At 32.6% G+C, this 15,708-nt stretch overlaps 1 protein-coding gene across 1 annotated transcript in view; it reads left to right on the top strand.

Moving 5' to 3' along the window:
• Window positions 1-5,507, top strand: part of LOC127835518 (uncharacterized) — a 133,473-nt gene extending 127,966 nt beyond the window's left edge. Inside the window, exon 6 of the mRNA XM_052361957.1 lies at window positions 5,437-5,507. Coding sequence (XP_052217917.1) covers window positions 5,437-5,507 — 71 coding nt within the window. The remainder of the gene's footprint in view (window positions 1-5,436) is intronic.
• Window positions 5,508-15,708: the final 10,201 nt, after the last annotated feature.

Genomic DNA, 15,708 nt, shown 5'->3' with positions numbered 1-15,708 from the left:
AGGCCAATATTAATTTTTTTAGCTGGGGGGGGGGGGGTAAATGAAAGTATACCATACATATACATAGCATGATAAATGCAGGTGAAAATACTAATTTATTCACATTACATATGCTTTTTAACTATTTAATTTATTTTAATAATTTTAATTACTCTTGGGCATTAACATCGTCAACTTAACAGCTCAGTTGAAGTACATTTTCATAATTATTTAGACATGAATTAATGTTTAGATTTTCATTAAGTTTTCATAAAGCTTATGACGATGTCGTTTGGAATTGCAAACATAATCAAGACGCTCTGTCCAACCACCAACAACCAAAAACTTAACGTCGTAATAAATAGTTTGTAATTAATGCCAATAACAAAAAGAACTGGTGTTATATTCAGCAAAAAAATATGTCGCAAATTACAATAACAAAGAAGTAGTTGAAAATATTATATGGAACAAACGCTCAAAACTATATAAATGATTCCGTGCCATTATTTGTTGTTCAATGACACCAGAATAGAACATCTGCAAAATGGACAAATTTCTCAAATTCATTGTATGTACTTGATTATTTCAGATACGTTTATTGTTTCATTTTAAAGACCTTTCAAACAGAGGCATTTAATCTCTTTTCGACAAACGTAATGGAGACAAATGCAAAAGAACAAAAGCAACTGCAAAGCGTCGCAAAAACTGAAGCAGATTCAATAAGAACAAGTCATGCCCTAGATCAAATGGTCACTCCCGATCCGAAATATAAAACAGTGATTTACGTTGACAGTGCATCCACAGCCTCAACGTCTGCGCAATCTGAGATTGTCGTTGAGAGTGTAAGCGGATATTAGTGCTATTTATTATTTTAAATTAGAATATTTACCTTCCAATATGTATTCAAATTTGCAAATATAACAATATCCAGTTAAACTGTCGATACAAGTATAACATTATCCAGAAATACTGCCTAGTAATACTGTGTTTAACTGATTAGTTAACCGTTTTTTACCATCTAATAAACTGTTAGTTTTCAGAGTTACACTGTCTATACGCATTGTGTGTTTCAGCGTTACAATGCCATGTTAAATTATCAATGTAAAATCCAGTGTTACTGGTCAAGTGATACTTTTATACCAGTGTTACCTGTTCTATGTATACTGCTTATGTAAGTTTACAAGGTCAAGTCTAAATATCTTTGCATGTGTTAAGTTATATACCTAAACATTTCACGTTAGTTATGTTACTGTCTAGTTGTTCTGTCATATCAAGTGTTGCATAGTCCATTTACTTATTGTGTTTGTTAAACTGTCTTATTGTTCGGTCTATACCATAAAATTATTGACTTGTAATACATATATGTCAGTGTTACACTGTTTAGTAGTTTTGTAAATGTCTATTTATATAACGCTCTGACATTATTTTGAATATTTATTTTATGTTCAGCAGACAGTGGAGCCAGATCAAAGGACCACCATTCTAATTATGACGTTAATCAGACGGACACGCAGGCCGGTGAGTACTTTGGCGCCACCCTGTACACGTACAAGCGGCCACCAGGGGAGCAGTTCGAGTACCAGCACCTACTGAAGAATATCAAGGATGGATATCCTGCAAAAACAATGAACATTTGGTATTTGTACTTTGTGAAGAAAATCATTGTATTAGCAAATTAAACGTACATAACGTTCTGTTGAAATTTCCTCTAATGTTAACATTATTATCGGCGCCTGTGACAGGACTCTTGTGCAAATTCCTCGATATACATTACATACATATCGGAGTTGAATATATTTGGCTTTGTTTCATTAAATCTGGTATTTATTTTTAGTGAAGTATTGGAAGTTATTGTTAAATTGAATATCTACTATTTTTCAGTAATTTTAAACATAGTTAAGTTACCAAAATTGAGTCTAGTGTTACAAAGGCAATATTTCTCGGTATTGCCCTGAAAACAAACAATTATCATCTTCTGCATTGTGTTGTTGGTTTCCAGTGAAGGTGACGAGCTGGTTCTGATAGGTAACAAATTTACACCGGAACTTGAACACACAGAGGTGTTTAATAGTTTTCTAAACGGCGTTATCGTCGATGGAAAATCGCGTTTCTGTCTGGTAAGCTCGTTATAGAATTGACAAGCAAATTGGTTGAATTGATATCCCCCGCCAAATAATAAATATTTCTACAAATGTGTGACTTTTGTTGTGTGACCTTGACTTTGGTCAAAAACACATAGTTCTTGCACTGCCTGATAATCGAGAACAATTAATCAGGACATTTTGAGAATCCATTTTAGTATTGTAGAATCCTTACTAAATAAGGCATATTTAATAAAAATGTTTGATTTTGACCTTTGTGTGTGACTTTGACCATGACCCTAGCAACCTGGATCTTATATTTGACACTCAGCAAGATAATGGAGAACAATTGTAAACAGTTATTACAGAATCCCTTGATGCATAGTTAAGGAATGGCTATATAATGAATAATTCATCAAATTTATGACCTGTTACCTCAATGTGTGACCTTGACCTTAGCCCATAGGATTATGGGTGTTGAATGGCTCTGACTCATGTGTTAATGAAGATAAAGCTCTAAGCTTATATTAGAAAGCTTTTTTCAATATACAAAGAGCCATAACTCCGTTATTAACAGATGGTGTACAATGCCATTTGGCATGCATCATTCTCTTATCCATATATATACTCATACCAAGTTCCAATAAAATTCGCCAAAGCACTTTCAAGATATGGCTCCGGAAACATAAGTTGTATATTAAAAAGCATTTTTTCAAGACACAAAGGGCCATAACTCCGTTACTAACAGATGATGTACAATGCCATTTGGTGTGCATCATCCTCTTATCTCTCTCTATATATATATATAAACTCATACCAAGTTTCAATGAAATCCGCCAAAGCACTTCCAAGATATGGCTCCGGACACAAAAGTGGTATATTAAAATGCATTTTTTCAAGATACAAAGGGCCATAACTCCGTTACTGACAGATGGTGTACAATGCCATTTTGGCGTGCATCATCCTCTTATCCATATATATACTCATACCAAGTTTAATGAAATCCGCCAAAGCACATCCAAGATATGGCTCCGGACACATAAGTGCCGGACGGGCGGACGGAAAGACGGACAACGCCAAAACTATATCCCTCTGCCTATGGCGGGGGATAATCAACTACTGCTTATTTTTTGGATTTAACCGTCGTACAATACTAGCTGACGGTATCAAGAAAAATCTGATAATGTCTATAAAATTAAATTATTACTAGATTTTGTGATATTCTTAATCTACTTGTTGTGTAGTTTTTCTAATTAGTGTTGCTCGTAGTAATGAATTCATGTAACATGTGCAGTCCCAGCTTCATATTTTGTTTATTAAATGTTGCGTTTTATGTATTGTTCTGTATTATGTAGGCAAAATATCAATGTTTTTGAATAAAGCACTACTGGAGAATAAGGATAATTTCTCTCCCGATAATGTCTCATGATTTCCAGTTTTTTCTATTATAAAAATAACTAACAAAACTTAATATTTCTGGTTTCGTCCAAACTTATCTTCAACGTTTGCATGGGACACGGACTGCTCACAACTTTCAGTAAAAAACTATGTTTTGTATAAATATTTTCGTAATAAGTGTAAAATATGTTTTCCCGTAGACTAATTCTACATAAGTATTATGCCAGGTTTTAAAAAGAAGTGAACGTGAGTACTGGTATGAAACCAGTGCAATCCTGACTCCCAATCATTATCACCCTGGTAAGTTATAAACCGTTATACAGCAGACATGTTGTTGTGTTTATTGTGAATGACATGTTGACAGTATTTTACTGTTACAACACTCTAAAATCACATCCTTAAAACATTAATTCAAAGCATTCAGAAACTTAAGAAAAACGGTAATTATATTTGTTGTTGCAAAACCTTGTGACTCCGATATAATACGCATTCTGTTGAACAAACCCAAATCGCAAGTTTGTCTTTAAGGTACTCAAGGTATTTTCGAAACACCACAACTCAGTCCTGTTTTACGTTATCGTATCACTTTTACCAATCGAGGAACTAGGACTGAAACAAGATATTTTCAGTACCTACAAATATGTGTGTATATATATATATATATATATATATATATATATATATATATATATATATATATATATATATATATATATAATGGTAAAGTAAAATGGAATCATCCAGATTGTGAATATTATATAATAAAAGTAAAATCACGTGTCTGGGATTTTAAATATATATTGATATAGCCAACGCGTTTCGCACAGCTCATCAGGGCATAATACAATATAATACAACGTCAAAATGTCATATCAATTATGACGTCATTACGTCAATAAATATTCAAATGAAATTTAATTGGGGTATACAATGTTGTTCTTTGGCTATTTTTATATATATATATAATATATAATATCACAGGTAATAAATGATATGAACTCAAGAACAGAGTCTGCTTAAATGAACATGTTCAGATGTTTGCTGTAGTTTAAACTAATAGTACGTTTTAATTTTAATATATATTACTTAGCACAATGTGCTAATTTTAAGACAAATGGATTACGCCATTACAATCAATTTTGTTGCTATCGCAAACGTTACAACCGTAAACCTTAATTTACACAGATGTAGCACTAACTCTTTTGTGTATAAAAATTACAGTAAAATATGTGTAACTGTTCTTTTATTTTTCAGATCGAGATTTTCCCCCGATAGTGACTAATCCGAAATTTGGTCCAGTCAAGTCCATTACATGGACACAACAAATCAGATTTTCCATAAAAGAAACTACGGCTTACATGTTCATTGACAAAACCGAAATTCAAGGACTACCTATGACTCAACTTTCTTGTAAGGAACGTTTACATTTTTTGAATCAATATGTATTGTACAGGCCTACATTTATTTTTATGTATTATATTGATATAGGATCTGTAAAAGAAAGTGTAAATTTACACAAGATTGCAAAAATATCTAAACAAAAAGAAAACTCAAAACATCAAGGAAACATATTTTTTCTTTGGTTTGCATTGCAAATCGGATTTTCTTTTGTAGTGTTTATTTTTCAACTGTACTGCTACGTTTTGTATTAACAGAGAAATGTAAAGGCATGGGTTGATAGTCTGATTACGATACTAGACTCATCTTCAACCGACTTTGACATTACCCTCCCCCCCCCCCCCCCGATCACCCCGATATGACTCACCCGTTTAAATTCGGCGCAGTATGCAGCCACGGCACATTGGCTTATTTCTCTCACAAGTACCTATTTTTTTTTTGCTCATGAAAATTCCGTTGTCTGAGCGGGATTCGAACCAGAAACCTTCCGACCAGCATCCTACCACTAGACCACGGTTCCAGGTTAACCTTTATTAACCTTATCGTTAAAGTTCACTGCCGTTCATTGATTTTATTGCAGTTTATGTCAATATGACACGCAAATGGTCGTTTCCATGGAAATTCACAGCAGCCTTGTCTGGAATGGATTGACAATCTTACGTGCGCATAGATGGTCAAAGATATATAGTCATATCGGTAAAAGGTTTCTTTAGAGCGTTAAGGGCACATGTCAATGCAAATATTGTTCTTATTTGATTTTAAAAAATATTGTAAAAATACCTGGTAAGAGATTAGTATAAGATATATACTAAGGTAACATATAACACGATATTGAGATAATTGTGGGTCGAAAAGGTGTTCTCCATGGTTTTTTATAATCCAATATAATATAACAAAAGGTATTTACAAGATAAAGCATATAAACAGTACGACATAATAAGTTATCTTACAATCTAAAGATATTGCAACATAAATTATATGTTTGTGCTGAAGTAAATATTACATAATATGCTGTTCTGTCTCGAACAGAATAAATATGCTTATATTAACACGAGTCTAAATACAGTGTTTATACATATTAAAGTATTGCTATATTCAATGTTGTTTCTCTGAAAGTTTACATAATGTCCCGAGAAAGACCAAATTGAATTATGTCCGTTAAAACTGCTATGATGGTGAGATAAACCCATAATTGAAATGCTATATTTTAGGATGAAACCAACTGCATGTTTTTCGAGTATACAAGGACTGGAGACGATTACAAATTCTATGTCAACGGCAAGGTCGACGGCAAGTCTAGCATTCTTTACTAGTCACACATTATTAAATATATCTGCCTCATTGTAAAATAATTCAAAAGAAGGAGATATGCACGGGTATTGATTTACACATTAACATGTATCGAAGCTGATGTAATACATACTAATTAAATAGTATTTTTACAAGATATTTGAATACCATGTTTCTTAGCTCGAGCCATAACTAAAGGAAATATTTGATCTAGTGGCAAGACAAAATATAAGTTTCAGGTTAATGCAGTTATCATAGATTCCGAATGTCCTTTTTGCAAAATTACGAAATATTAAATAGTATATTCTAACGTCAACTTTTGAAGACCACTGCTAACGTAGCGAAATATGTTCGTTTAATTTTGATTTATTGCATTGCTTTGATTACGATTGTTTCCAGAGCATAAAGCAATCTTGTGTAAATTTTGCATCAATGAATATGAGTAAAATGTGTATAGTGATACTAACTTTTCCGTTGTAAATTCAAGTTTATGATTCGAAACAAGCGTTGTTAGTTGTTTGATAGTGTGAGGGGTGCATTCAAATACAACAAAGCCCTATTAAAAGCGAAGTGCATGACAGTATTTAAGTGTTATGATAATTTTTTTTAAATTGGATGAATGACACTATTGATAAATTTTAATATACATTTCATTTTATTTTGCAGTCTTTTTTCTGTCGTATGACTTAAAATTAAAGAGCTTTGCCATGTCAAATATCAACACACAGGACAATAGTATTATTTATAAAGATGTTGGTACCCCATATTGTCTGTCTTCCAACAACCTAGAGATCGACGACTCCTCCATGATGGCAGGTAATGTTCTATTGGATTAAAAGTTGATATAAAAACAAATAGCTATTACCACATACATATAGATCGCATAAATATCGTTAAATGATATGCGATATTTTTTTCATTAAAACTACATTAAGTTTACTACTGTTCTTCTGGATTTTATCTTTGATTAATAATTGACAGATTTTATAAATGTTTTTTTTTTACTTTAACAGCAATTACGTTGTGCAAGTAAGATACAATTTGTTCATTACTTACTTCTGTAAGAAAAGCAAAGCATTTGTATTAACCTTTGCACATAAACGCAGAGGCTTAAAATCAAAGCGCTTAAGGATTCTCTTCACCAATAAATGAATATATATCTATGTTTTAGTTAAAGCAGTGTTGAAACGTACATGATTTACCTCAACATCTTGTAGTTTCTTTGGAAAGAAGCTGAAAGCAAATATAATGTAAACATATTTAAATGCTCATTAATTTAACTTGTAAATTATTAATGTTAATTATATTTTGCATTTTAGCTCGTGTTTTTGCATACTTAATTTAATAATTACCATGTGCATTTCGCCTGTGTAGATGTGCGCTAGTGTGCATCGCTGGCTACTTTGTTGACCATTATTCTAATAAATATTTAGAAAAAAATAAACCATAGTTATTGACGGAACCAATAAATCTATGTTTTAAATTTTAAGATATACATACATTTAATCGTTTCTGTAGTTGTATGTTAATATCATTTAGTGTTAGCATTGTAAGAAAAAGTGTACTAACACAAGCGGATTTTTTTTGCATTTGCGTCGTTTTTAATTTGTAATATGCATAGATCTAAATACAATGAGAATACACGAGAAATCATTTTATTAAAAGTTAAGTAAAAGCTGTTGTTGTAGATTGCTTTTTCAGTTTTGCCAATGCTTTTTGCTGCTATATATTTCTGTAAATTAGTTTACTAAAAAATAAAAGTGTTCGTCCAATGAAGCACCTGAGGCAGCATGTTTGAAGTATATTTAACGTTGGAAAATTATTCAAAATAAAATAAATGACTTTTAATTAGTTTGCTAATAATGTTAATATCTTCTGAAAATATATATATTGCTATAATAAAGCATCTCTTCACCTGATGTAGTTCTTAATACTTAGAAAAAATCTTTAAAACAAGTTGTTACAATGGCTGTATCATGTGGGCAAACTCTGGGGGTAACAAATTATGACAGCGTAGTTACAAAGATTCGTTATAAATATAATAACAATGTTCAATCAATAGATTTTCACTATCAACCAAATTAAAACGACTATAAATGTAAGATCAAAATACTGATTACAGTATAAATGTTGTGAAACTTATTATTCTTAAGATGAAAACATCCTTAATATAGGGAATATTTAATCTGAAAGCGACCATACTTAAAAATATATCACCTTTTTATTACGATGTATAATTATATTAGTCTTCGAACATGCGCTCAATTAATGAGTGTATTCTACTAAAATTGAAGTATTATATTTCAAACTATATGCAAAAACCCATCAGACATGACGCAACAATACAACATATAGTAAACTTTATGAAATTAAAATTATTAAAATAATGTTTATACATGTTTGTTATTATGATAAAGGCACAATATCGTCCATCTTCATAGAAAATCTTTTTCAAACGTTTACAAATGTCGAGTGCCTTTCTTTTCCAGGTAACAGCAAGGAAGGTGTCAATATGCGTCGAGTTCCTTGTTGTTTTATGTAGAGAAAAAAAAACGTTCGTCGGATGCTGAGAAAGGGTGCGTCTCTTCTTAAAATGGACGGTCGTCGCAACCGCCTTAGCTGACCAGCGCTGAAGTTGTTGCGTCGACTTTGCGTCAAACACCCGTCGCAAGGACAACGTCCGCACAGTGTGCATTATATCTACATCCGACGCACATCGTTTTACTTGGAATGTTCCCGTTGACAGACGATCAAATCCGCAAAGTGTCATTTGGGACGACGTACGACGTCATTCACTGCACGATGAACCTGCGTTTTTCTCACTAGTAAAAACAATCACCATAAGGCACCCGGACGGACGTGAAACATCTATCAAAGATTTGTTTGAAGTGAAATTATTATTCAGACATGCAAAACGAAAAAATGCGCATCCATCTTTCGAAATCAACGTATTCTATGCCGACGTGTGAAAAGGCTTACACGAGAATGCGCCAGAAAGACCACAATGGCGACAAATGTTCCAATGTGTCGTTCTGTTTGGTATATGTGTCGTTCTTGCGTATTGGGTAATTGGCGACCATCTACGCCGCCAACGCGCCAACACAAAATAACGAGACAAATGTACCCGCCTAAACGATAAAATGACGACATATATAATCATTACTATAAATGTCGTATCGTATCATTACACTTACGTTTTGGATCAATTAAGATTTAATGTTGAAAAACAATTATAAAAATTATCATAATCTGAAAGTTGTTTGCGTTTCGCCTGTTACTGGGGCCTTTTTACGTTTTGGTAAATTGACAAAATAAAACAAATTGTTTCAAAATCGAAAATTTTCGTTGTATTAATAATATGTTCAAGAAAACAGTAATACTTAACATTTACCATGCTCTACAATATCCATAGTATGCATCATTTGGCTATTTTAAAACCTGAAAATGATCAAGCGTTGCAGCTCGAAACGATTAAATAATTTGGAGAGTTCTGTTGTTGTCGTTATATTTTGTGATACTACGAGGATTGCTTATATAAAGTATAAAATACAGCACTCAATGTGAGCATGGACGGCCGAGTTGTCTAAGCGATATACTTTTACTCCGAGCTTCAGATGTCAGTGCTTCGAGCCCAGTTGAGGGTTACTTTTTGTCTTTCTTTAATTTTATTCTTGTTTTTTACTGCAGCTTTTATATCCAATGTTTAAATTTATCAATATAAGGCATTTAATAGCAAATTTCAATACATGCCAAAATCTGCGACAATGCCCCTTTAAGTCGTAACCCTATTGTTAAAATGGCTGTTTTAACATCAGAATAATGTAAATGTTTAAGCAACTCACCCTAGTTGTGATGAACAAAAAACAATAGACGGCTTTGCGAGTTTATTTACATTTAATACTGTATAATCGGGACTGTTTACACCCTGGATTTTAGTTTTGTTGCTGTTCTTTATGATGCTTCTTTTTCAAATCTTTCAATAAAAAGGAATGTACTTGAAATTTGTTTTTATTTTATTCCATCATGCCTCATAATTATGTTTCCTGACGCTCTTGTGCATATTAAAAATGAGTAATTTATTTATTTAATAATCTCGAATTTAAATTTTTAAGAATAGAACTTTAATGAGATTAATTTTCATTTACACCTGTGTGTAATTGATTAATATCTTGGCTATGTGTGATGTTTGACTCGTCATTCAAATGGTTTACAACTCAATGTTTAGCAATGACAGTACTTAGTGATGTTTGACTCGTCATTCAAATGGTTAACATCTCAATGTTTTGCAATGACAGTACTTAGTGATGTTTGACTCGTCATTCAAATGGTCTACAACTCAATGGTTTGCAATGTCAGTACTTAGTGATGTTTGACTCGTCCTTCAAATGGTTTACACCTTAATGTTTTTCAATGAGAGTACTTAGTGATATTTGACTCGTCATTCAATTCGTTTACAACTCAATGTTCTGCAATGACAGTTCTAAGACGGTGACCCAGCTTTAAACAGGTTTATGTTTTGCGTCGTGAAACTCGCCCTTAATAAAAAACTAGCGTGTTTTATTCAGAATTTCCCTCCTATTGATTTTTTTGGAGTGTTAATATCCCTTTATAAAGGCAATGACTAAATGGTCAACACTTCTACTAAATGTATTTATCTTATTAAAAAGTTTATTTTATTAGGTCTCATGCAATCGCTCAACAATGCTTGAGTGAGGTATCGTCTTTATCGATGTTTAAATCTTTTTTCAACATTTAAACAAACAACATTTATAATAAACGTTTAAATAGATTGGTGTATCCGATTATAATAAGGAAAAGTGTCTGGATTTAATCCGCCTGAAAGTTAGATATTTTGATTCATTTAAACAACACACAAATCTGACGTCCATTGGGTCTAAGTTTAACTGCTGCTTAAAATAGAATAAAGTGTGCGCTCAATACATGTATGTCTAATTGAAATATTGATCAGAAAGTTTGTGTAAAGGTAGGTATAATGATCTAGCAAAAAATATATGAAGGAATACTTTTCTTATAATCATTATATATTGGCAAATAAATGACTCTTTTGTCATTCAGTTGTGTTATATTGACCAAGACAGGTTTAGCCCTCATGTTTATTTCTTACACATAGGGACTCCACATGGCGGTACTTGTTTATAAGCCAATCAACTAAACTACATTGAAAAGTGCCTCTGTTATAAATTAAAATTGAATGACTTCATTCTTGGTGATGTATGGTAACCACCTCTTAATATTGTGTACACTATTTTTTTAATTGGACCATTGTTTACAGCTTGTTCCAGGAGGTGAGGGGCCAGAGACTTGAAGATTTGCTACAGGGGGGAAACAGTAGATTCTTCATCATACCGTGCGTTGTATACAGAATCTTGCATCATCATTTGTTCATCCTTTATCATGGATCATTACATTTGTTAGTCATTTGTCGGTTATTGGGTAAATCAAGTAATAAATGAATATGTCGATTTTTTAGCCTTCCTTTTCATATACGTCTCATCTTTGTTTTGAGTTAATTTTGTTGACATTTATTGGGTGTATTTCTGTAGGTGTAAACACTTGTGTTTAATTTTGTCGTTACTCCATTTCAACGTACATGGAGCAAAATAATTGCAATGAATCACAAAATGGAAAATTTGGGTGTTGCATTCTCACGTTTTAAGCTTGTCTATTTTTTGAAAAAAAAATTGAGCTATTGTCATCACCTGAGCGTCGGCGTTCGGTTAAGTTTTGTGTTTAGGTCCACTTTTCTCACAACGTATAAAAGCTATTCCATTCAAACTTGGTACACTTACTTACTATCATAAAGGGACTGGGCAGGCAAAGTAAGATAAGTCTGGCTGGCATTTGAACAGAATTATGTGCCCTTTTTATACTTAGAAAATTTAGAATTTGGTAAAGCTTTGTGTTTAGGTCAATTTTATTCCTAAAGTACCAAAGCTATTGCCCTTCATACTTGCAACACTAACTTACTATCGTAAGGGGCCGGTGCAGGCAAAGTAAAGGCATTTTGACAGAATTATGGCCCCTTTATACTTAGAAAATTGAAAATTTTGTAAGTTTTGTGTTTTGATCCACTTTACTCCTAAAGTATCCTAGCTATTGCTTTCAGACTTGGAACACTCGCTAACTATCATAAGGGGACTGTACAGGACAAGTTGCATAACTCTGGTTTCCATTTTGACGGAATTAGGGCCCTTTTTTGACTTAGTAACTTTGAATATTTTGTTAAATTTTGTGTTTAGATCCACTTTACTTCTAAAGTATCAAGGCTATTGCTTTCAAACTTCAAATACGTTCATACTATCATAAGGCAGACTATCAATACCTGGCAAGTTGAATTTGACCTTGACCTTAGAATGACATTGACTCTCAATGTTGAATTATTAAAATGTGCTTAAATTGCCATAGCTTCTTTATTTATGATCAGATTTGATTCATACTTTGACAAAACAACATTTATCTGATATACCAAAATAGAATCCACCCAAACCACCCCGAACGCCCCACCCCAGAATCCCGTCCCCCCCCCCCTTAATTTATTTCCATTTTTTCTTAATTTTGAAACATCATCTAATAAATGACCACACCCTCATACTATACCCTCCCTCAACCCCCACCCCCGATATCACCCCCGACTCCCCCAATAAAAAGTAAAAAATAAATGAAAAATGGTTAAAAAAAACAACACACACATATTTTTATTATTTTATTTTTGAAAGACCGTCCAACTATTCCACCCAAGAATCCCCCCCCCCCAAAAAAAAAAATTTGTTTTTTCCATTTTATTCTTATTTTTGGAAGATAATGTAATAAATGACCACACCCCACACTATATACCCCTCTCCACTCCCACCTCTTCCTCCTTTTTGCTTGAAGTATTGAGATAGGTCCCTTCACCTTTAAAAAGAAAAATATATGAGCGATCAGCACCCGCAAGGCGGTGCTCTTGTTAATTTAATCAAAGAAACAAGTAAAACCAAAGATGTCTATGGGAAAGCGATTCTAGACGAAACTTATAAAGTTAATTGAAATACTGCCAACACTGTTACTTGAATTTAAAGCAGCAAATGGGCAAAATGGACCTTGTCTTAAAAGGACTAGTTCACAAATTGGGGATTTTTTTAAGTATGTCAGTAAATGCCTTTTAATGCTAGAATAACTATGCATTAAATGGAAATCATACGCGAGAATTGTAATATAATTATAACTCTCAGGGCAACAGAAGATCCAGCCAACATAACAGGAGGTTTAGTTGAAAGTGCAAGGTGAAACAAGATCGTTATTGTGCATTATTTTATGGAACAACATTTTTTGTCGGTGTTCAACCTTTTTTTGTTTGTGAACAAACGGCAATAATAGAATGAGTATGATTGTTTTATGCTAAACCACCATGGTTTAAATCCTTGGTTTTTCAAAAAAAGTCAATAACAGCAGCAAAACTGCATTCAATTTGCTAGCCTATTTAATGTTATTATTGACAAAAAATTGTAACATATGCATCCATCAAAATTCAAACAATAATAAATGTGTATCCCCCCAAAGGTGGAGGTTTATAGAATTGGGATGGTAAGTCCGTCCGTCTGTCTGTCACAATACATTTAGGGCTATGTTTGAGAAACTATATAGGATATAAACATGAACGTTCATAGGTAAATTGATATCTATGAGGAAAAGTGCAATGCACAATAACCATAACCCTGCACTTTCTTTTATAAGAGTTATTTCCCTTTGTTTTTGTATGATGAATTTTTTCAGGGATTACACCTCAGATATCATGCAAGATTTCAACATGAAACTTCATGGTTGTATTGATATTAATTTAGAGAAGTACCATGCTAAAGAACCACAATTCCCCACTTTCTTAAATAAAAGGTATTGCCCTTTGTTATTTGTGTATGATGGAAACTTTCAGGGCTTTATCTCAGATAATATGCAACATTTAAACATGAAACTTCATGGGTGTGTAGAAATCAATAGGGAAATGCGCCATGCTTAAGAACCATAAACCTGCACTTTCTTAACTAAGACTTATTGCACTTTGTTGTTTTTTGTATGATGTAAATTGTCAAGGCTATATATCAGATATGCTACAGGATTTCAACATGAAACTTCATGTGTGTGTAGGTGTAAATGAGGAAAATTGGAATTCATAAAAACAATTACCCTGCACTTAATTATTACCTATAAATTATAATCACACTTAATTATTATACTGTATGTCATCGAACCATAAACAACGTTAATTTGGCGGGGGATATCAAATCAACGAATTTGCTTGTTAATCTCAATTGTACCGTGAGCAATATTATTACTTTTAAGACATCAATAACAATATTTAAATAAATATGTGTTGTTGTTTTCTTGCACATTTTTTCAGTACAGAGCTGATCTTACAACTTTAGAATAAAAACAGCATAACTGGACGCCATAAGAAGGTTCATACATATGTTAACGATCTTTGATAGTTGACGTTTATATAACCTAATAATTGCTTTCAAAGAAAACATTTCCTATATGGTGTATATATATCCAAGAAACCAAATAAATTATCTTCACCACACAAATAAAACACATGGCAGTTATTCCATTGGCTGCGGTTATGTGTAAAGCTCAATAATTCAAAAGAAAACTAAAATTTCTCATTGAAACTGAAAATTTGGCTTTCTTATATGCCTATTGCTGATTGCCACTTCATGCCTTTTACAAAGTCTCGTCTCAAAATAGCAATCGTTGATTTTGAACTGCAACGTGTTTACCTTTACTGCCTTTTTAGTCAATATAACCCAGTCTGTAAAAAATGTAAAAAAAAACTTTCCAAACGATGCGTCATAATAGATTAAATAATAATTATTTGTAAATGATCCATACAATCATTATGTGATTCCCTTGCAGTCACTTCGCAAGTACCGAGTGCAGTTATACCGATAATATTAATAATAACAAAGATGTGGTCTCACTAGTTTTACTAGTTTAAAGTCTTTGTGTATCTTTTAAATTATTCAACAATGTCAAATTGAGTTGATCAAGCGTTAATTTCACCCATCAACTAGTATAGCTAACTTGCACTTTCTTTTATTTACTCATGTTAAATTTGACAACACCAATAACATGGAAAGTTTATGTTGAAGTAAGTTAGCATTATTAAACATAACATCAGCAAAGTTAACAACTTCATACAATTGTAAATTTAGTTTAAAGGGACTTTTTTTTCACAGATTTAAGCATGTATTGACGTTTGTCATTAACTGCTTTGTATTGATAAATGTAAACATTGGATCTAAAAGGCTCCAGGAAAAAAAAATAAAAAGAAAAAAAAAACCTCACTAGGGTTCGAACCACTGACCCCTGGAGTAAAAGTCTAACGCTTAGATCACTCGGCCATCCGTGCTCGTAAAATTAGAAGTGTATTTTATACATTAAATTAGCAAACCTCGTAGTATCGCAAAAATAACGACACCAACAGAACTCTCAAAATTATTAAATCGTTTCGCGTTGCAACGCTTTATAATTTTCTCGTTTTTTAATCGTCAAAAGATGCATGTAA

Source organism: Dreissena polymorpha, chromosome 6, assembly GCF_020536995.1.
Source record: "Dreissena polymorpha isolate Duluth1 chromosome 6, UMN_Dpol_1.0, whole genome shotgun sequence".
In the NCBI taxonomy this organism is placed as follows: domain Eukaryota; kingdom Metazoa; phylum Mollusca; class Bivalvia; order Myida; family Dreissenidae; genus Dreissena; species Dreissena polymorpha.
The sequence above is the reverse complement of the archived record's forward strand: the minus strand, read 5'-3'. Positions and strand labels throughout refer to the sequence as shown.